The sequence below is a fragment of the Chaetodon auriga genome, chromosome 6 (assembly GCF_051107435.1).
Source record: "Chaetodon auriga isolate fChaAug3 chromosome 6, fChaAug3.hap1, whole genome shotgun sequence".
Taxonomy (NCBI): Eukaryota; Metazoa; Chordata; class Actinopteri; order Chaetodontiformes; family Chaetodontidae; genus Chaetodon; species Chaetodon auriga.
In genome coordinates, this window is record NC_135079.1 from 1,509,737 (window position 1) to 1,532,133 (window position 22,397).

The 22,397-nt window shown below is 46.3% G+C and overlaps 2 protein-coding genes across 4 annotated transcripts in view; one reads left to right on the forward strand and one right to left on the reverse strand.

The window, feature by feature from the left end:
• Positions 1 to 122: 122 nt before the first annotated feature.
• LOC143322539 (mitochondrial inner membrane m-AAA protease component AFG3L1-like) lies at positions 123 to 9,633 on the forward strand. Its single transcript, XM_076733791.1, has 16 exons — positions 123 to 395; positions 1,492 to 1,576; positions 1,840 to 1,913; positions 2,152 to 2,301; positions 2,379 to 2,450; positions 2,708 to 2,832; positions 2,913 to 3,183; positions 3,878 to 4,015; positions 4,104 to 4,257; positions 4,332 to 4,439; positions 4,530 to 4,655; positions 4,784 to 4,894; positions 4,981 to 5,096; positions 5,792 to 5,992; positions 6,079 to 6,273; positions 7,363 to 9,633. The coding sequence occupies exons 1-16, from the start codon at positions 264 to 266 to the stop codon at positions 7,588 to 7,590; spliced, it is 2,286 nt and encodes a 761-aa protein (XP_076589906.1). The 5' UTR covers positions 123 to 263; the 3' UTR covers positions 7,591 to 9,633.
• Positions 9,634 to 9,639: 6 nt separating this feature from the next.
• LOC143322538 (voltage-dependent calcium channel subunit alpha-2/delta-4-like) overlaps positions 9,640 to 22,397 on the reverse strand; it is a 50,891-nt gene continuing 38,133 nt past the window's right edge. For 2 of the 3 annotated variants that reach the window (XM_076733789.1, XM_076733788.1), the window contains 12 exons: positions 21,835 to 21,849; positions 21,583 to 21,627; positions 21,433 to 21,495; positions 15,575 to 15,645; positions 15,001 to 15,076; positions 14,729 to 14,781; positions 14,107 to 14,162; positions 13,708 to 13,728; positions 13,333 to 13,450; positions 12,194 to 12,314; positions 11,940 to 12,017; positions 9,640 to 10,991 (listed from right to left, as the gene is read on the reverse strand). In XM_076733789.1, coding sequence (XP_076589904.1) covers positions 10,890 to 10,991; positions 11,940 to 12,017; positions 12,194 to 12,314; positions 13,333 to 13,450; positions 13,708 to 13,728; positions 14,107 to 14,162; positions 14,729 to 14,781; positions 15,001 to 15,076; positions 15,575 to 15,645; positions 21,433 to 21,495; positions 21,583 to 21,627; positions 21,835 to 21,849 — 819 coding nt within the window. In that variant the 3' untranslated portion in view covers positions 9,640 to 10,889. The remainder of the gene's footprint in view (positions 10,992 to 11,939; positions 12,018 to 12,193; positions 12,315 to 13,332; positions 13,451 to 13,707; positions 13,729 to 14,106; positions 14,163 to 14,728; positions 14,782 to 15,000; positions 15,077 to 15,574; positions 15,646 to 21,432; positions 21,496 to 21,582; positions 21,628 to 21,834; positions 21,850 to 22,397) is intronic. The other variant, XM_076733790.1, reaches the window with a different exon arrangement.

The window sequence follows — 22,397 nt, forward strand, 5'->3', positions numbered from 1 at the left end:
TTTTATGAGCTTTTATTTATTTATTTATTTATTTTTAGAATTAATGAATCGCTTTTTTCTGACGGTAATTTCCGGCAGGTATTTGTAGGGGTGAAGCCTTTCGGGCCTTTACATCATCCTCATTACATCCGACCGGTGACATTACATGCTTTGGCTGTTATTCAATAACACTTGTAGGAGGTACACGATGAAGCTCTGAGGAGGAAACTTAACAAAAAGCGTTGTGTTTTGGACTGAAAGACTGGGCTCGCGGTGCGGGGAGGATGTCTCAGGTGCTGAGGCTTCTCTCGGCGGCCGCCCTGCCTCTCTGTCGGGCTGGAGGAGCCCGGGTTCGGCTCTCCGCGGTGACGGCAGGTCGTCTCTTCACGGTCGGATACCGAAGCTCCGCTGCCCAGGTGAGTGAAGGTGAAGGTGGTGTCTTTTATGTCTGTGAAACATACGAGTCCTTCAGTGATTTAGTGACCCAGATTTAATCTCCCATTGGGTTGGAAGTTAAATTTAACCCCAAATATTTTTGTGTCGTGGAACAGATATCTAGCTAGCCGGAATACGAGCCAAATCCCTTTGAAAAACCGTTCAGCTCAGAAGTCTTTTGCCTAATGACGAAGCAGCATACCCCCTAAAACACCGTGTAAGACTTCATCTGCCTGATTAGAATCTACTTTTTAATTCGGCATAGATCCGATCCAGTAAATAACATCTGTTATAGCTCCATGTGTTTTTTCTGTTTGGAGTCACTGCTCGCCCGTTAACAGACGCACTTTGCGAATTACAGGCAAAGGGTCGGGTTTGAGATTACAGCGAGATTCTTTCGCCCCCGGTAGGTAAATTCGGTACATGTTGACATGTGCCACTAAAGTATTACAACTTTTTGCTGAGGTTTTTCTTGAGGCTCCTCTCACAAAGCGAGCTAACGACCTCCTTTAGCCCTGCTGCTTATGCTAGTCTTGCTAACGTTAAGTTGAAGCTGAGGCTCGTTTCAGTGAATGTGTAGTTTGTACACTTTATAAGGCGGGAAGTAACTTAGCCTCGAAACTTTTTTTTTTTTTTACACTGATATTTATAACGATATCTCTCTTACCTTACGATACCAAAACACAGTATTTTTCTACGCCGGTGTCTTAGAGTAGTCCACCGTTGTGCTGTTCAAAGCCACCATTCACCATCATGCTGAAACCATAAAGGGTCGAAAACAGACCCAGAACAGAAGAAGGTGAACCAGGCTGTCCACATACTTTTGGCCGCGTATTATATCAGCGTTAAGATCATGCTGAGCTTTTTTTTTTTTTTTTTTCTCGTTACTTCCACCTCTCACAGTCTGATGTGGCTCAGAGCTGACGGGTCAGGAGTTTCAGGTGAATGTGACCTTCAGCAGGTGTTTGTTCACCTGTCAGACGAGGTCGTCATAAAGAGTCATCAGCTGTTTTTCAGCAGACCTCTCAGGTTCTTTTGGTGCTGATGTGTTCTCAGTGGTTCTGTGTTGCTTTCCAGAACGCCAGTCGGACTCCGGCGAACTTCCTGTCCTGTCGCAGATTCCAGGCGGCTCAGCGACGGCTGTACTCGACTGAACCCAAAGGTGAGAGAAGAAGCCGTCTGAATGTCGAACTCCATCGACGGCCGGCAGATGAAATCAGATCATTCCTACTCAGTTTTTGCCTTTTCAGTCACTTTCTACCTTCTTTCAACACAATTAGACACATTTTTCAATCAGGTCATGAAGTTCAGCTGAATCAGAACCAGAAATAACATCCTGAGAAACTCATGAGTTTGATTCTGGGATGGAAACCAGAGAGGAGACGCTGCTTCGTCTGACTGACGACAATCATCTGTGAGTTTCAGATGGAAAAGGACGAGCAGGAGGAGGCAAGAGAGGAGGAGGAGGAGGAAGAGACTGGTGGAGCCGAGTGCAGAAGGTATGTCAGACGAAGGAAAGGTGAAGCTCTTCATCGAGTCTCCAGGAAGCTCCTCTTCTTCTACTCTTTGGACTGTTGTGACATGAAGCTGCACGTTGACAGAAATGACTTTCTGAATGTTTGGTTAATATTTTTTGAGCAACAGTTGTTTGTCAAACTTACTTTGCCTTGAATGTGAATCTGCTCGTTCTGTTGTGTCTTCATCACCTGACCGTCCGTCCGTCTCTGCCGGCGTCAGGGCGACTTCCCCTGGGACGAGAAGGAGTTCCGTTACCTGGCGGTCACGCTGGCCGGAGTCAGCTCGGTGCTGCTCTACGTCTACTTCAGAGACAGCGGCAGAGAGATCAGCTGGAAGGAGCTCGTGCATCGATACGTGGGCAGAGGGCTGGTGAGCGTGAAACACGTCACCGTCATGTGATCTGTAGGCCTGCTGCTGGTCCCGGTCTGACTGTGTTTCCTGTCCAGGTGGATCGGTTAGAGGTCGTCAACAAACAGTACGTCAGAGTCATCCTGATGCCGGGAGCCGACCCCGACGCGGTGAGAGCGGAAATCTTTAAAAGCTTCACCTCAGAAGTTAAAGAGATTCAGTGTTTGTGTTGATGTTTGCTGCATTTTTCCAAACAAAGTGAGAAAAGGAGCCGGAAAGCGTGAGGAGCTTTTTATTTCAGCCCTCAGATCAGCCAGATGTAGCGTGTGGTGTCAGACTTAAAGGTGGAGGACGGCGCCGCGTCTCCTGGCGCCGTCTCTTTGTTTGAAACGAGGTGTTTGAGGTTCAAACTCGCTGTGACCCTCAGAGCTACGTTTGGTTCAACATCGGCAGCGTCGACACCTTCGAGAGGAACCTGGAGGCGGCGCACGCCGAGCTCGGCCTGGAGCTGTCGCACCGCCCCGCCGTGGTCTACACCACCGAGAGCGACGGGTGGGTGCACTGTCACGATGTCTGCGGTCAGACTCCGCCCTCCGCTCCGCCCGCGATAACCTCCTCCTCTGCTCCTGCAGCTCCTTCCTGCTCGGCATGGTGCCCACCCTGCTGCTCTTCGGCTTCGTGCTCTTCACCCTGCGGCGGGGCCCGATGGGGGGAGGCCCCGGCGGCGGGAGGGGCGGGCCCTTCAGCATGAGCGAGTCGACGGCGAAGATGATGAAGGACAACATCGACGTGAAGTTCAAGGACGTGGCCGGCTGCGAGGAGGCCAAGCTGGAGATCCTCGAGTTCGTCAACTTCCTGAAGAACCCGCAACAGTACCAGGACCTCGGCGCCAAGATCCCCAAGGTCAGCACACACACACACACGCACACACATGCACACACACACACGCATGCACACACACACACACACACACCTCACAGTAAACTGAGTTTGTATTTCACTCTTGAAGTCTTCATCAGAAGCTTCAGAGCATCAATCAGCTGATTCGATCAGACGTGTTGATGTTTGGATAAGAAACGACGACGAGGACGAAAAGTTCAAAACGTCTCTGTCTTTTCATGTTAAATCAGCTGATTTCATCACGGTAGCATTTTATTTTGACTCCTCGTCTCTGCACTCGGCTCGGTTCAGTGTGTCTGAAGGATGAACTGATTGGTTTTGTTGGTCAAAGGTCACTTTGATCGTTTTTGACCAGAACTCAAGAACTCAAACACTAATTAAGACGAAAGTTCACACAAATATCTCAGAATCAGTGACTGATTGTTCAGATGTGTGCGAAACGTCCACGTCCTCTGCAGCAGCGTCCATATTTAGAGCATCGCAGTCCAGCACTTCATGTCTTATGAGTCTGGACAGACATGCATGCACACTGTAAGCTGATTGGTTGATGGAGGCAAACAACCAGAGGAGGTGATTCTGGTTTAACGGAGGACGTCTCGTTGAGACGTCATTGGCTGAAGTTGGCTGACGTGTTGATCAGTGTGAAGTCGCTCAGTCGTTGCTCTCGTTGCTCTCGTTGGTCTCGTTGGTGTCTCAGGGCGCCGTCCTGTCCGGACCTCCTGGGACGGGGAAGACGCTGCTGGCCAAAGCCACGGCCGGAGAGGCCAACGTCCCCTTCATCACCGTCAACGGCTCCGAGTTCCTGGAGATGTTCGTGGGCGTCGGCCCCGCCAGGGTGAGCGAAGCCGAACCAATCGGACGCCTTCCGGAGCCTCGGCTCTCCTCCTGTTGCTTCGAGGTTGACCGAGTTCTGTCCTCTGCAGGTCAGGGACATGTTCACCATGGCGAGGAAGAACGCCCCCTGCATCCTCTTCATCGACGAGATCGACGCCGTGGGGAGGAAGCGGGGAGGAGGGAACTTTGGCGGTCAGAGCGAGCAGGAGAACACCCTGAACCAGCTGCTGGTGGAGATGGACGGTGAGCCGCCGACAGACCGAGCTCGTCCTCTCTGAGTTCCAGCGTCTCACGCCTGCTCTTACCTTCCCTTCCAGGTTTCAACACGGCCACCAACGTGGTGGTCCTCGCCGGAACCAACAGGCCCGACATCCTGGACCCTGCGTTGATGAGGCCGGGACGCTTTGACCGGCAGATCTACATCGGTAGAGTTCAATCATCTCTCACTGACTGATGGTCGATTGGTCCGACCTCAGATCAGTGAAGCTCACAGCTCCACTGTTTTCTCCTCTCAGGGCCTCCAGACATCAAAGGCAGGGCATCCATCTTTAAAGTCCACCTGCGACCAATCAAACTGGACCCCAACATGGACAAAGACGTTCTCGCCAGGAAGATGGCCGCCGCCACGCCGGGATTCACCGGTACGTTTCAGTTTTCATGAGAACTGTTTGGTTTGAGCTCAGCGACAGAGAAACGAACATCTGACGCACCGAATCCGTCAGAAACAGGAAAAAAACTCAACGCTGTTGTTTTTCTCTGAACCAATCAGGAGCCGACATTGCTAACGTCTGCAACGAGGCGGCGCTGATCGCCGCCAGACACCTGAACGCGTCCGTCAACGCCAAACACTTCGAGCAGGCCATCGACCGTGTGATCGGAGGTGAGCGCTCACGCTCGTCAGCGGTCCAGAGTCCTCCTCGTGTCTTCTTCTGCTGTCCAACTGTGAACTGACGTTTGTGTCTTCAGGTCTGGAGAAGAAGACTCAGGTCCTGCAGCCCACGGAGAAGAAGACGGTCGCCTACCACGAGGCCGGGCACGCCATCGTGGGCTGGTTCCTGCAGCACGCCGACCCCCTGCTGAAGGTACGCCTTCGTCTGTCACACACACACACACACACACACACACACACACACACACACACACACACCGTGTTTGTAGTTCAGGTCTGAGTTTATTGACGGTTTTAAACTTGTGATTTTCAGGACAAAACGAGTGTTTACAGAAACACTTCAAACCATCTGAACTGAAACTTACAATAAGAAAATATCAACGTAAAATAACAAAAAGCAGAAGAAAATAACAATTACAATGAAAAAATCTGCATTAATTAAACATTAAAATCAAACTTTAAAACAAACAAACAAACAAACAAACAGGAAGCATCAAAGAAACAGTAAAGAAGGCCTTTAATGTGTGTGTGTGTGTGTGTGTGTGTGTGTGTGTCTGTGTCTCTGCGTGTGTGTGTGTGTCTCTGTGTGTGTGTGTGTGTCTCTCTCTGTGTGTATGTGTGTGTGTGTCTCTCTGTGTGTGTGTGTGTGTCTCTGTGTGTCTCTCTGTGTGTGTGTGTGTGCGTGTGTGTGTCTGTGTGTGTGTCTCTGTGTGTGTGTGTCTCTCTCTCTCTCTCTCTGTGTGTGCGTGTGTGTGTGTGTGTCTCTGTGTGTGTGTGTGTGTGTGCGTGTGTGTCTCTGTGTGTGTGTGTCTCTCTCTCTCTGTGTGTGCGTGTGTGTGTGTGTCTGTGTGTGTGTCTCTCTCTCTCTCTCTCTCTGTGTGTGTCCAGGTGTCGATCATCCCTCGGGGGAAGGGTCTGGGCTACGCTCAGTACCTGCCCAGGGAGCAGTACCTGTACAGCAGGGAGCAGCTGTTCGACAGGATGTGCATGATGCTGGGGGGCCGCGTGGCCGAGCAGGTCTTCTTCGGCAGGATCACCACCGGAGCTCAGGACGACCTGAAGAAGGTCACGCAGTCCGCCTACGCTCAGGTACGCCCGCGCTCCGCCCGCCGCTCCCGTGTCTCTCTCGAGCGCCTCTCGTCTCGTGACTTTCCGTTTCCCGCCGCCCCCCGCAGGTGGTGCAGTTCGGGATGAGCGAGAAGGTGGGACAGGTGTCGTTCGACCTGCCCCGGCAGGGCGAGGTGGTGATGGAGAAGCCGTACAGCGAAGCCACGGCCGAGCTGATCGACGAGGAGGTCCGAGAGCTGGTGGAGCGAGCGTACGAGAGGACCACGCAGCTCATCCAGGACAAGAAGGAGCTGGTGGAGCTGGTGAGGCCCTCTGATGGTCCGGGTCCGGGTCCTGGTCCAGGTCTAATGATTTAACAGAAGAGTTTCAGACAGAAACAGAAGGAAAAAAACAGTAATAATAAAAATATGCAGAAACTCTCAAAGAGGAACTTTTGGTTTTTTAGTCATTTCATAAAATTCCAGAAAATTTACTTTAAAACTTTCAAACGATTTGTTTCCCAGGAAAGATTCCCAGAAAAAAAATAATAATGAAGCAATGAATCAATCCTGTTCACTCTTTCACAGGTGAAAAAGATATTTAGGCTTTGAAGAATACACTCAGTACACTTTGTACTATTTTTGTCTCCTTCAAGTACACTGAAGTATTACTCAGTATAACTTCAGTGTACTTGAAGGGTTAGGGTAAAGTACATCTGTGAACACGAGTATTCAAAACAAACCTGCAGTACTATTGTATTGTGTCACCAGTGTGCTGGAAATATACTTAAATATACTTCAAATGAAGTGACATGAAAGTACACTTTTCAGAAGTACTTTACTTTAAAAGTATTTAATGTATTACACTTTTTAAAAGTTTGCTTAAATACAATTTATAATACACTCACAGTAAAGTACACTTCAGAAGTACTTTGAGACACCACTTTAAGTACTGCAGAATTAGTACTTCATCTGAATACATTGTAGAACTTGATGACATCTATTTTAGAAATACACTTTTTAAAGTACACGTCAAACATACTTTAAATTAAGCACAAACCGTAAAAGTAATTCGGTGATATTTGTAACACACTGAAGTAAAACTGCAGTACTTTTCTAAAAGTGTCCTCTGATCAGTTTTAATGGTTCCACGTGCTTTCAGACTGGTCACAGAGCTGATCTGAGGTCAACGCTAAATCAAGGTCGTCCACCGCTCTTTGCTCTGATTGGTCGGCTGAATGTCAGCGTGTCCGACAGTTACTGTAAAACGTGCAGAGTACCATCAAAATGAAGTTTTTTCAAGCTAAAATACTTCATCGTGTTGCTTTAAGAGTCTAAAAAAAGCACAAACGATCAAAGACATTTATGCTGAAGAAAAATTCCTGGATGTCAAAGACGTGTTTTCGTCCTCAGGTGGGGAAGCGTCTCCTGGAGAAGGAGGTCCTGGACAAGGCGGACATGTTGGAGCTGCTGGGCCCGCGGCCGTTCGAGGAGAAGTCGACGTACGAGGAGTTCGTGGAGGGAACCGGGAGCTTCGAGGAGGACACGAGTCTGCCGGAGGGCCTCCGAGACTGGAACCAGGAGAGAGGAGGGGAGGCCGAGGAGACGAGCCCGACTCAGGACAAACAGCAGGCGGTGTAGAGACGAGACGAGACGAGACGTTCGCTGGACGACCTCCACCTTCAGTTCAGCTCCCTCAGGTTCACACTTCAAACGCTCACATGATGAAATCCGTTAGAATCGATTGGCGGCGAGGCGCCATGTTGGAGACGTGTGGACGTCCAGCTTCTGTCCGTCTCACATGGATCAACAAGAGGACGGAAATAAGAAGGACTTTTGAGTTTGAGTCATTTCAGGTCACGAGTTAGAACTTCGGTCCCTCCAGTTACACGTCGAGTTTCTTCACGTCGAGTTTCTCCGGCGCTCGGACAGGAAGTTCGCCTTAAACAGGAAACTGGTTTTAACCCTGAACCCAGTGGAAACGAGGCCGTTTGCACTGCGGGAACTTTCTATTTATTTCATAAAGGGGAGTTTGGCTCCCTGACGGCGGTCGGCCTCCACGCGTCTGAAGAACCCTCAAACGTTTTTACTGCTTGAAATGTTTTAGAAGTGAAGTTTTGTTTCCTGTCGATGTTTCTGATCTTCGGCGCTTCAGTTTGGGTTCGTTTCTTCAAACACGCTGACATGAGATGATCGGACACTTTACACTCAACAGGAAGCTGCGACTGACGGGAACTTTGAATATTTCCTGTTGAAGGATTTCTGCTGCTTTAAAGGAAAAATCCTCCGTAAACGTTTAACGTCGTCGTGACGTCAGGCTTCGTTTTTCTGCTCAATGAATTCAGCTCAAGGTGAAAGAATTCACGTTTAACTTTAATGAACCAATCAGATTTATCTCACTAACGAGTATCTGTGGCATCAGGCGATTTCACTGCCTGTAAAACTATTATTGACTGTTCTGAACACAGAAGAGACGAAACAAACAAACTCCTCAAAGTCTAAATCTAATCAGTCACTTTATTGTCTTTAGTCTCTGAAGAACGTCGTTAAGGTTTAACACTCGTTCATTTTCTCTTTCGTCTGTTCTCAGATCAGATTTAAAGGTTTAAAAACCTCAAACGAAGCCTGGCTGCTCCCACATGAACGCATTAATCATGAATCAGTATTAATTCATACGTTCATGTCGGAGTGAACGATGACTGGAAAACAGTTTATGGACGAGAATAAGGAGAAACGTAAAGCCAAGAAGAGTTTGACAGTAAGACACTTTGAATGACATCAGAGCTGAATTTACCTGTAATTTACTTATTTTACACTCATTTAATAATAAAATGACGAGTTGGTCTTAAAAATTCAGAAGCTGTTTCCATCCTGAAGCAGCGAAGAACAAAAGCCAAATGATCAGTGATCAATAATAGTCTGTGGTGGGACTTTGTCCTCGTTAGCATCATGTTACTGCAGTCGTCCAGCAGGTGGCGTCCTCGCTGCAGTCACTGAGTGTGACTTCAGCCTGGTCTGCAGACGTCTGTCGAAGTTTTCCTGCTGAAGCCCCGCCCCCTGTGACCTCACATGCCAGGACAGAAATTATTTACCTTTGATCTTCTGTGCTCTGACAGCAACACGTTAAACCAATAAAGGAAGCGTGAACAGAAACTTTTCATCAGATTCTCAGTTTGGAAGCTGAACCTGAGGTTAATTTTCTCTTTTAAACATTTACTGAAGTGATTTATGTCAAACTTCTTTTTGGACGTTCGATTGTCTCAGTTTGTTTTTAAGGAGTCCTGCTTGCTGACTCAGCGTCAGGAGGACACAATGAAAGGCAACAATTATGAGACCCACAAAAAAAAAAAAAATAGTAAAAATACCCGAATTTCCCTTTAACTAATGAACGAGCTCCACTGGTGTCACCTCTCACCTGGCTGCAGTGATGTACAGGTGTACTCCAGGACACTGTGACATCACCGTTGGCCTGCTGACATAAATAATGTAAATGTGAGTGGGAGTGCAGCAGCAGGTTGTCGAGGCAACCAGTGGAAGACCAGAGACTGGGACTCACCTGCGGCACGTCGAACACACCTGTCCTCAGGTACGAACCTCAAAGTTTTCTGTCTGAATTCGATCTGCTGGCAGAAAGTGTCAGCAGCTGTTTGAAATGAAATAAACTGAATGAAACACAAACACGCAGGAGTGAAAAAACGTACATTTATTTATGTTTCTGGGCAGTTTTCACACCTGTTGAACCTTCAGGTGTGTCACATGTCCACCTGTCCTCACACTAACTGTGTACTGTGTTTCTAAAGGAAGGGTTAGCTCCTCGTTTGACCTGGAAAAGACCAAAACAACTCTGACTTTACATTTTCCTGCTGACTTCCTGTGTAACATGTGACTCCTACCTGTCATCACAGGTGAGAGCCTCACCTGCTGCACAGGCTCACCTGAACACTCCGTAAACCACACAGGTCTAAATCTGAGATAAATCTGATTCATTTTCACCAAACTCAAAACTAAAAACAAAAGGTAAGTCCAGAGCTTTTAGACCCGTAAAGCCTGTTTTACACACTTTGGGGTCTAACTGGAACCGGTTCTGGAATTAGTCCAGTAAAGCCTCGAGTACGTCCGCCGACGGTCTCAGATTGTCTTTGTGTCTGATCATCATGGAAATGATCCCACAGAGATCTTTTTGTTAAAGAACAGCGAACGTCGCTCACACCAGACTCCATTGACAAAAACAGGCATTTTAGCACAAAGAGCTTCTGTTCTGCCGCTGACTCGTTTGTTTGTGACTTTATTGTTTGAACACGTTCGTTCGGTCCAGGCCGACTCTTCTTCATGGTCTTCATCACCTGGACTTAAACCTCTTAACCTGTCAATCATTCAGACCCCAAAACATGTAAAAACAGGCCCAGGTTTAAAACCACAGGAAGTAGCTGCAGCGCTTGAGTCTAAAATCCACTTCATCAGAGTGTTTACCCGACACCTCTAATGAAGAGCTGGTCCGTTAACATTTGGCCTCTGTATTTTCTGCTGACCTTTGACCTCTCAGACAGCTGAGAGCGTCAGTGTCTAAAGCTGAAATCAACCTATTTTTTTAACTGAATGTAAAACTACTCATATACAATGTTTCTGTATCAAAAAGCTACAAAGAGGCTACATTCTGAGTGTAATGGCAACGTTTCTCCACAAGCGGCGCTGTGTTTCATCTGTCCGTCAGACTCGTTTCTCACGGGCGACCTCAGCTTCTCGTCGCCGCTCAGTCTTTAAAAAATCAAGTAGCCCTTTAATCTCCTCGGCAGAATGAGACGAAGCTCGTCCGACGGCAGGAAAAGTCCCGCACGTCCGTCGTCTCTCGTGGGAAGTAAAAAACATCCTTTGGCTTCCCGTTCGTCAGAAGTCCAAATCCTCGCCGCCGCCACCGCAGAGCGTCCTGATTGGAGCGTTTTCTACGTCCAGCGGAGGAGGAGCGACCACACGAGCAGAGAGGCCGAGAAGAGAGCGAGCGACGGGGAGATGGCCGCCGCGCCGCCGCACTCCTTCGCGTCTTCCTGTTGGAGAATTTCAACATTATTGATCAATGTATTTCTTTATTGATTATCAGCGTGCAGGAGATCAATATTTCATCAGACATCTTTAATTAAGTGTTCATTAACTGATGGTTTATCAGATTTCACGGGGAGTCACGCTGCAGCAGCTCGTCTTCAATCCATCACTAAATTTATTGATTATTAATTAGTTGCATCATTAAAACTTCAGAAACGTCTCGGCCAATCAAGACTGACGTCAGTAAATGTGTCCAATCAGCTGCGTGGACAGACAGAGACCTTCGTCCAGGTCAGTTTGTTTCACTGACACCTGAAGACATGAGGACATTCCCTCCGCTCAGCCTCAGTCAGAAGTATTGATCACTTCTGATTGGTTACTTGGTCTGAAGTTTCTTTGTGTTGTTTTTGGGACATTATCTCCCAGACAGTGAAGGAAAGTACATTTACTCATGTACCTGTACTTCACTGAGTATTAAATGTTGTTACTTTGTACTGTACTACATCATTTTACTACATTGGTGAAAGAGTTGAAGTTTTACTTCAGACTTCACAAACGAAACATGACGACTTTCTAAAGCGATTCGTCGTTTCAGACTAAACGACTAAAATACAGGAAGCAGCTTCACTTTGACCAACGACAACTTTAAAGTACTGTTCACAAATTAATACAACGATGTGATACTATGAAAGTAATTAAAGTAACACACAGTATCCACTCTCATCATGAGTACTTTTACTTTGACACGAGTACATTTTGTTTCTGATACTTTCACTGAAGTGAGATTCTGAATGCAGGACTTCTCACACTGCAGTACTTTTACTTTGGTTACTGTGTGGAGATACTCGGTGTGACGCTGGTCAGAGATCTGCTCTGGGATCAGTCTGAACGTGTGAGCAGCAGCTTTAACTCCTGCTGACCGCTCTTATCCATCCGTCGGCCTCAGCGCTCACCTTTGGGTGGTAGGCGTGGCACGACTCCGGGCGCCGCCGCACCTTCTGGGATTTCATCCGGTTGCACTTCACGGTGGCGTTATGTTCACTGTCGTCAAGGAAAACTCAACACTTAGCTAACGACACCAAAATGAGTCTTTGGGGGAAAGAAATCAGAAAACTACAGTTAACATCAGGAAGCGTTTGATCAATAAGTACAGAAGAAACGACAGAAAGGTTTGTGTCCAGCAGGGGGCGCCGCCGCCGCTCTGAAGGATATATTTGATCTCTTTGGGCTCCAGCAGGATGGATCCATACTGACGAGAGCAGTCACAGTCGGCCTGAGTCACAACCAGAACCAGGTTACTGTCGGGAATCTGCTGCACCACGAACATCCTGAAACACAACCGTCCATCCAGCAGTCGATCAGTCAGTCGATCAGTTGATCAATCCATCAATCAGTCGATCAATCCATCAGTGTTCCCTCTGGAGCCAGTTTACAGTCAATGAACAATCAATCAGCTGTTCATGTGTTGCCTTCAGGTTCATTAAAGGTCAGAACTTCAGTTTTAGTATCATGAAAGTGGAGGAAGAAGTACTCAGATCTTGTACTAGTACATGTACTACAGTGTAGAAATACTCAAGTACAAAAGTATTAGCATCAAATATATTGAAAGTACAAAAGGTAAAAGTACTCACTGAGCATAATGACTGATTTCAGAATAATGTATGATTGGATTATTGATTCATTCATGTGCTCATCAGTTCGGTGGTGCAGCTGGAGGAGTTTACTTTTTGTTCTGCGGGTAGGTTGTGTATTTTTCAAAGGTATCAATAAAGTTTCATCTTTACTCAGAACAACACATCCTGATTCATTTATCGATTCGATTCTGTATCAATAATCTGAATCTGCAGAGTCACAAACTAACGATGGAAAACAGTTGAAGAAGAATCAGAAAGAAAAACTCAAGAAAAGTACAAGTACCTCAAAGTTGTACTTTCCTCCACTGACAAAGTTTCACATTGAACCATGAAGTGAAAACTGCAGTATAAGTACATAAAGGATGTAACTTCAAGAAAACTCATCATCTTCACTCTAACAGACGAAGAGTTCACAGATAAAACCCACGATTACTTTAGAAATAGTTACTAAAATAAACTCCACCTGGACTCTGTGTTGTTGCATCACTTATAATACTCAAACAACATGTGAATACCACACATAATACTCTGAATTATACTTCTACATTAGTACATTTTGCTGCTGTACTTCTACTGTAATAAAAACTTGAATGCATGACTTTTACTTGTAGTGGAGTATTTGTACTTAAGTAGAGGGTCTAAATACCTCCTCCACCACTCAGTGTGCGTGTGCGTGTGCGTGTGTGTGCGTGTGTGTGCGTGTGTGTCGTACTTCTGGCAGCGTCCACACTTGATGAGGCTGTTGGCTTCTCTGACAGACGAGTCGTACATGAAGCCGGGATACGCCGTGTCGCAGGGCTGCAGAGGCTCCACCTTCTTCTGCTTATGAGCTGAGAGAGACACACACACACACACACACACACACACACACACACACACACACACACACACCTTATTACACTCCTACTTGTAACCCAAAGTCATCCAGTGAACAAAGACGAGCATCAAATGTCCTCAAACCGTGGACAGATTTCATCATGTTTCTGTCTCTGTGAGGACATTTTTCAAACACACACGCACACACACACACGCACACATGCACACACACGCACGCACACACGCACACGCACACACACATTGTACTCACATGTGTGATAACCAGCCTTGGCTGAATGGATGAAGATGGATGATGATGAAGACACAGAGAACACCCGGATGATGGTGATGATGAGGATGGAGAAGATGAAGATGAGGTCGCCATTTTGAAACAGAAAATGAGACACGTGAGCGATGAAGAGGAGGGGGACGCGCCGACAGACTCGACTCTTTTCTGTTTGACTTTAGTGATCTGCTGCTGTTTTACTGGATGTGTCAGTGAACGCATCGCGTCTGTTTATCGTCTGTCAGCTGACCCCTCAATCACGTTTGACGACTCCATCACAAAACACACAAAAGCAAGAAAACTGATGAAGAGTAAAAACCCACAGTGTTTACTCTGCAGCCAAAGATGCATTCAAAGACAGCTGGGAGTTTACAACTTTCTTACCGTCCACAAAATAATCTGAGTGCCAGAGACCACAGAGATTAAAGTCCAGCAGGAACCTGAGGAGACACAGAGACCTCGTTAAGGACAGATTAAAGACAGTCCGGTCTGGACTCATTCTGGTCAAACTGTGTCCCGACGTGTCCCTGAGTCCACGCGCTGAGTCTGCTCAGGTTCATCTTTCACATCCAGACTCTTGGTCTGATTGAGCTCATTAAAAAACACTGCGGCTCATTAACATGGAAGACATTCACAGGATGGATTTCACATCCCTTTGAGCTCTGAAACCATCCAAAGATCCAAACTGTCACCGCAGCTGAAACGCCACCAGCAGCTTCCTCCACGGTCGCGTCACGTCAGACGCTGATGCTGCGGTTATTAAAGCTAAACCGTGAGATTTAGTTTTCATTTTTAAATGTTCAAAGATCCTCATCAACAGATCGACATGAAGACAAATCGAGCTGAACGAGCACCGATCGACTGACTCTCACTCATTCCTCATACAACCTTAAGAAATGATGTTTTGTCTTTGAACGTGACCCTCGACCGTGTTCACTGGTGCCAATAAAGTTAATAAACTAGTCATTTTAAAATGAAGTGGATGAAAACAGCAGCTGACACTTACATGAGCGCGTTGGAGAACAACCACCTCATTAACGCTGCGATGCTGTAGAACGGCTGCAGGACAAGAAACGAGATCTGTGAGTTCAACAAAGACTGACGCAGAACCAATGAGCTCCTCGTCTGGAAAAATCAGCTCCATCTTAACCTGGAAGCACCTAGATATTCAGTATCTACAGTGGAAGAAGTACTCAGATCCTTCGCTGCAGTAAAAGTACTAATATCACTCTATGAGAATACTTTCTCTCCAGTGCAGTAACTGACAGAAGTACTCACACTGAGCAGAGGGCGAGCGCTGCTGGAGTGATGATGGTTGTTCTTACACATCGCCTGGTAGTCGAACAACGACACCCTGCACACAAACAAGCACACAGAGCTCAGAACAACAAACAAACAAGCACCAGAACAACAAACAAACAATCATAAGAACAACAAACAATCATCAGAACGAAGAACAAACAATCATCAGAAGAACAAACAATCATCAAACCAACAAATAAACAATCATCAGATCAACAATCAATCAGAACAACAAGCAAACAAACAATCATCAGAACAACAAGCAAACAAACAAACAGTCATCAGAACAAACAATCAAACAAACAAACAAACAATCATCAGAACAACAAGCAAACAAACAAACAATCATCAGAACAAACAGTCGTCAGAAGAACAACAAACAAACAGTCATCAGAACAAACAATCAAACAATCATCAGAACAACAAGCAAACAAACAGTCATCAGAACAAACAATCAAACAAACAAACAATCATCAGAACAACAAACAAACAACCATCAGCACGAACGACGTGGTTCTAGAGCTTTGGTCTGAGAAGGTTTCACTCGTACTTTTTGTACATCCCCATCTTGATCAGCGACGCCATGACGGAGCCGTCGACCTCGCCAAAGAAACGACCGACCTGGAAAAGACGACAGGAGCAAAGTGTTTGTTTTCCATCCATCAAAGAATCTGAGCTGAGGCGACGACTCACAGGAAACTTCCTCTGAAACCACAAACTGGAGTTTTTATATTTCCGTCTGTGTTCGATTAAACAAACGCGAGATAACTTCACATGAGATTAGATTCATCTTCACCGTCTCCTTTAGAACAAATATGTCTCTGGCATTCGGGACACAGTGGACGACGGCAGCACACACGTACATCAAACTACAGATGACTGCAGTCCAACACCCAGATCTATAAATACCAGAACACACACACATCAGAGCCTGAAGGCAGACGGGACAGACTACGTCCTGAGTCCAGCTCTGTGCTTCACACACATCCATTTCTATCCATGTGAGCGTCAGAAGTAAAACGCTGCCATCTTTCTTAAAAGAAGACGTCTGTGATGGTTTCATAGTTTTGTTGGCCTCAGCCTCCCTCTGCTGTTTGACCACAAACATCCGACCCAGCGTCTTTTATTTATTCTTTATCATCGGTTTCGTTCTGCTTCCTACTCCCTGAAGTCTCCTTCAGTCTACTTTTACAGCAAAGACTGAAAACACAACAGATGGAGGCAAATAAAGAGGGGGAGGAGGAGGAAACACTGGGAGGTTACGGAGGGACTGAAGCAGATGGTGTGAAGTGTTAAACAGTGATTTAAAGTCCTTTCTGCGGTGGGTCGTCCTCTCGGCCCTCAGCAGCAGCAGCAGCAGCAGCAGCAGCAGAGTCTCTGAATTATTCAGAGCGTTTAGTCTTTACGAGCTGCTCCCTGCCCACTCTTCATCTCCGTCTGGACGGGATTCCACCAGCGGCCTCGGAGGACTCGCAGGTTGCTGAGCGTTAGCAGTCAGATGCTGCTTACGCTGAAACTGGACCCTCTGTTTGTCCAACAGCAGAAGGCAAACCTGCTGCGACAAGCACAAGAGTGCCAGGAGGTCTGCGGACGTCCAGCAAAGCACAGGTTGAACTCAGCTTCCAGTCTGCAGGAGCAGCGTGGAGGCACAGCGAGCTGCAGAGCATCTTCACCTCAGAGATGACGTCTGGTGTTCAGTCAGAAGTTCAACGCCAACCATGAACGGACGCAAACATCTCAACGACGGCTGGACGGACGCTGGTGAAGTCTGCTTCTTTGACTCAACAGTTACGTTTGTGATAGAATACTACCGTGGTATAATAGTATAATATATAAAATAAAAAATAAACTACATACATGTACACTCTACACAAAAGGAGTATAAAAAATAATACTGGGTAATGAAGTACAGTGAGTATCTGACGCATTTCTGTCAGCTTCAAGCCTAACGCTAACGTTTAAAACGTTAACATCGTACCATGTTAGCAAAGTAAATATTTGAATGTTGAACTAATGTTAAACATTAGCATCTTGCTAAGCTAACATTCTAATATGCTAAACACTACATTTTTAACTTTACCAGCCAAGCCTTCGTAAAGATGAGGCTGAGCTCAGATTGATGAAATTCTAACTCTACAAGTAATGACTAAAGTTAGCATCTTATCGTACTAGCATGTTAGCGTGCTAAATTGTTAGTGGCGTGCGTCGCTTCCTGCCACAGTGGGTTTTTTCTTTTCTTTTCACCGATTTTCGAATTCTACACATTGTGACTTGAGCATGTGTGCTAACATGCTAACTGTGCTAACTTCTGCTAATTAAACGGTGCATGATCTTTGTGTGTAGATGTTTTACGTACATTTCTATTTTAAAGCACATGTTCCATTACTTTGATGTATACATGCTGTGTTAAATGAAGCTGCAGGCCAGCGGCTTCATCTCAGACTCAAAGTCCAGACAACGTGAATTTAGGATTTGCTAAAATGCCTCCAGGCAATTTAGCATGCTAACATTAGCTTCCAGCTGAAAACACAACTGGAGCTGAGAAACATAGAGTCTGACAACATGGAAGCATGTTAGCATGCAAATGCTAACATCCAGCCACGAACACAGCCGAGGCTGCTGACGTTCAGTGTGACGGTAGAGCTGAGATGTCCTAAAAGGCCACCGTACAGAGGACACAAGCTTTTAATGTATTCATTAGTAACAGTAGTAACAAAGCCTCTTCTTTGACCCCCCCCCCACTCGTGGTAAAGACGGTCAGAAGAGCGAAGCTGTCTTTCCAGTTTCTGTCCCTCCAGTCCTTCAGTTTTCTGCTGTCTCTGATATTAATTCCAGGACGTTATTGGACATAAGAGGTCGTGTTTATCAGTCTAAGCCCTGAGGATGAGCGCTGGAGTCCTGCAGCAGCGTCTCAGACAGGATCATTGATCAAACAGACATTTCCTCTGCATACGGCCGGCGTTTTGCACCGTCACCCCCTCGCCACACTCCCTCACTGCGACCTATTTCTTTTAGTCAGCGCAGACTTCATTTCTCTGCTGATGAAATATTCACCGTGCCCTGCGACGCACCACGATCTGCACCTTCACACCACGGCACCGGGGAGGATTCTGGGTGTTTCCACAAACTTCCTGTAAAGTCCAGAGCTCAGCAAAACAGCGGGGAAGCACTTTATCATAATATGTGCTTAGCGAGGCCGCTGGGAACGCAGGAGACGTGCAAATAATGAAAAACGAGCTCCTGCAGTCGCTGATTCTGGCTGTAAGGCTCCTCTAACCTCTGTAGAAACTGTCCTTCATGACAAATCTCACCACTAAGATTTGCTTGTGTTAGAAGTTACAGCCATTTACAAAGAAAAGGAAATTGAATAAAGACTTTCAGGTGATTAAGCGCTCCCCTCTGGCGGCCATACTGGATTTGGCTTGTTGGTTACTCGGTGTTATTGCTCAGTTATGATTCATTTCCTCAAATGAATCATTCCATCATCAGAAAAACTGCACCCAACATCCAGTTTCGTCGCCTCAAGAACTGTCCTGTGTTACAGCTTTGCCTCTGCTAAACTGAGCTTAAAGTTTCACTGAGTTGCCAGTTTATTAGGTACACCAAGCTAACAGTCCTGTAATATCTCCTCCCTTCATGATCGTTATAATGTTTGATGTTCAAACTGTTTCAGAGACGTGTTGATTGAAGTGACCTCTCACTCTGGAGCCTTTAGTCTGCGGTGCCTTTGAACTGTTTCACATTTTACACAGAAGTGATTTAAAGGACCAGGGTGTGGGATTTAGTGCCACCTAGTGGTGAGGTTGCAGGTGAGGTTGACTGCATTAGACTGCAGGACGTTCAGATGATAAACTGGAAACCAGTGTGTAATCCTACATATTTCAGTCCTGGTTGATTTGGTGACTGGGATTACTGGTGAAAATGGTGAGTGTGGTTTCTATTAAGGCTCAGAGTTCAGTGTGAAATGATCACATATTGAATGATCACTGCTGAAGAATACAGAAGCTAACCTTGTTTTAATGGTGAAGTTATTTAGTCCCATTTTTATTTATCTGACTTCTTTCCACCAAGTGAATCAACGTCAGGTGAACTCTGTTAACAGATGAGTGTAGTTTAGTGTCTTCAGATCAAAGACATCCAGATATTAAAGCTGCAGTAAGTTTTATTTTTACATTTCTGGCCACAGAACAAGCTGAAGACTGATATATTATGGCCTTATAAAGCTGCTGTGTACTCTGGCATCCAGCAGACAGAGTCTCACCCCACTGAACTTGAGTTTGTCCACCTGCTGAAATCCAACATTCATCCTCCTTTTCGCTCTGTTTTCAGTCTAAAAAACTAAAATATCTGGCTCTTTAGCTGCTAAATGTTCCATCTCACTGTGTGTCTGCTGCCGAGGCCGTCGAGCACAGCGGGTTCATCAGAGCCTCGCTGCTTTCGCCGACTGGCCGAGAAATGTGGATTAATGTGTGTTGTTCTTATAAAAAAGCTAAAGACAGGACGTCATACTGAGTCTCATGAACATCAAAAGTCCAGTTTGGAAACTTCTGTGCTTTGCCTCGCACTCACACGCTGCTGCACTTTGAACACGCTGTTTGGTTTTTTCATTGTCTTTATTCCGTCTTATTTGACATAAATCTTTATCTGTTTTCATGTCCGTTCTGTCTTCTTCATGTAAAGCAGCCACTCATGCATGTGATTCCTTTCTTGTACGCACTTTAAAGTTTATCATGATGATTGCCTGATGAGCCTGTTGGACACAAACTGCTTCAGCTCTGTTTACAGCCTGGTCACACTGACAATTTCTTATATAACAGATAATTCTGCAGCGTTCCTCGGTCATCGGCCTCCATTACCCAGAGACTGTGGACTCCACATATACATTCATCCATTTGACCCTGACAGCCTCACAGATGTCACAGGACGGCAGCTAAAGCTCGTGTGGCCTCGGCGCAGCCAGCTGCTGCTGCACAGCTGGCGGCCTCACGGACACCGAGAGCGTCCTGCAGCACAAACATCACAGGTAAGAAGTCCTGAACCGAAGAGCTGCAGCTCCGGAGACAGATTAAACGACTGACAGAGACGTGAAGCATGTCAGCAGAGGAGAGGATGTGGGGCATGAAGAGGGTGTGTGTGTGTGTGTGTGTGTGTGTGTGTTTACGGCTGAGTGGTGGGCTCTGGATTAATCCTCAGTAATATGGCTCTTAACAGGCTGAGTTAATCCGCAGCTAACGAGCAGCTGTCAGATGGACAGCAGGCTCAGTCTGCACACATAAAAACACTTCAGAGTCCTTCAGCAGCACATCTGCACCAGACGGAGTGAAAGCACACCAACAGGAGACCAAACATTCACGTTATTCATGTTAAATAAAGAGTAAAAGCTTTGAGACACCAAGTCAGTGAATAAGGTCCAGGTCCAGAAATGCTGTCTTCACTTAGAGACTATCTGTCCAGAGGTGGACAGAGGACTGATAGAGAGCTTCACCTCATGGAGCAACAACAACACCTGAAGATCAACATCAGCTCAACCAATCAGCTTCTGCTGGAGAACGTGGACGTTTCACACACATTTTCAACCCAACAGCACAGAAGATCTGAACCATCAGCTCAGTCTGAAGATGGACACCAAACGTCCTCTGAGACTTCTGTGTGAACTCTGGTCTCAGCGACCTTTGACCCCCAAAATCTGATCAGCTCATCCCTGAGAAACCATGTTCACAGGACTAGAAAGGAGGTACCTGAACGCCTCTGGCTGCAGCTGCTACGGCACACATCTGTGATGAGAACAGTTGATAGCTGCAGCTAAAACTGGCTTAACAAAGTATTTCTAGTTTTATCGTAACCATGAATGACATGCAAAGAAGCACAAACACTGGTGAGAGCCACACATTCCCTGAATCGAGGGGAAAGTGTGACACGTCAGGATGCGACACTGTTGTGTTTACCAGCAGCAACGTGTGTCCATAAATTAATCACAGTAAACTTTAAATTCAACCTATTTTCTCCTCTCGTCCTCTTTCTCCTTAAAATATGTTTCCAGTATGCCTGTTAGACCGTGAGGACACAGAAACTCTGACTGCAACAGACGTTCGTGTGTCATTGAACGCAGCAGAATCAAAAAGTCCCAACTTTTCAGTCAAATTAACTCCTTTAAGACTTTAAACTCTGGCAGCTCGTGGCGGCCTTCTTAAGCTCCGCCCACGTCAGATGAACACAGATTAAGACCAAAACCTGTCCCCTCCAATCCTGTGAGCCGTCCAGATGTTGTTTTTAAAAAGTCACCTTCGCTTGCTGCTCGTTCTCGACAAAGATTTAACTTCCTGAGTCCAAACAGGTCCAAGTGTTTCATTAACCCGAGACTTAAAGGTCTGATCTGATGCCACGAGGCGGCTCAGGCCGGGATCTTACCTCGCTCCTCTCTTTGGACAGCATGATGAAGCCGTTGTTGTCGACCAGGAAACAGTTCAGATCCTGAACAGGAAGCAGGAAGAAGGAGAGCGTGTTTAGGTTTTCAACATGGAGGACTGCGGCGTGGTGATGAGCGGGCGGGATACTTACAACGGCCTCACAGCTGAGAGGACACACGCCTTCGATGTTTGAACACTGAGGGAAAGAGAGAAGGTCAAAGGTCATCAGCAGGAGTCTGAGAATAAACGATCTGTAATCTGAACGTTTACGCTAAACAACTGTAAAAAGGTGAGATGAACTGACAGCAAGGTTCACTGAATTCATCCAAACTGAAGGAACTGATGTAAAATAACACACTGTGACTAACACACAGCTTCAAATCAATAATCAGTGTTTACTTACGTCTGTGTCGCTGGGCTGGAAGCAACAGAAAAACACAGTAAACATTACAACAACAACAACAACAACAACAACAACATCATTATAACTACATTTTACAAATGACTTCCTGTTTGGTGCAGCAAACTCTCAACAGGAGAAAAGCAGCTTTTCACTGTTTGCTCGGGTCACTAAAGATCAGTGCGTGTGAAAGGAGGATTTCTCTGAGAGTCAAACCTTTAAATTCACAGCCTTCCTCACATAACAAATAAGAAAAACAAAGATGTTGTGCTGTTGTTTTTCAGCCACAGAGACGCTGATCTGCATTAAATGACGGCCGACCGCTTCAGGTTCCTCAGGCAGGGAAACAAGAGCAACGGGCCACGAAGACAGACCATAAATACACTGAAGTCCTGCTTCAGCTGAGACAAAACTCGCTCGGCCAGGATGTTGACGTGTTTGTGGATGAGTGTGAAGTCGAGCTAATGTCAGCAGTGAATTTATCACGGCAGCTCGTCACAGCTGTCAGATGAGGTCTCATTAATGACGTTATCTGCACCATCAGCCTCTACAGGACATCTGCACAC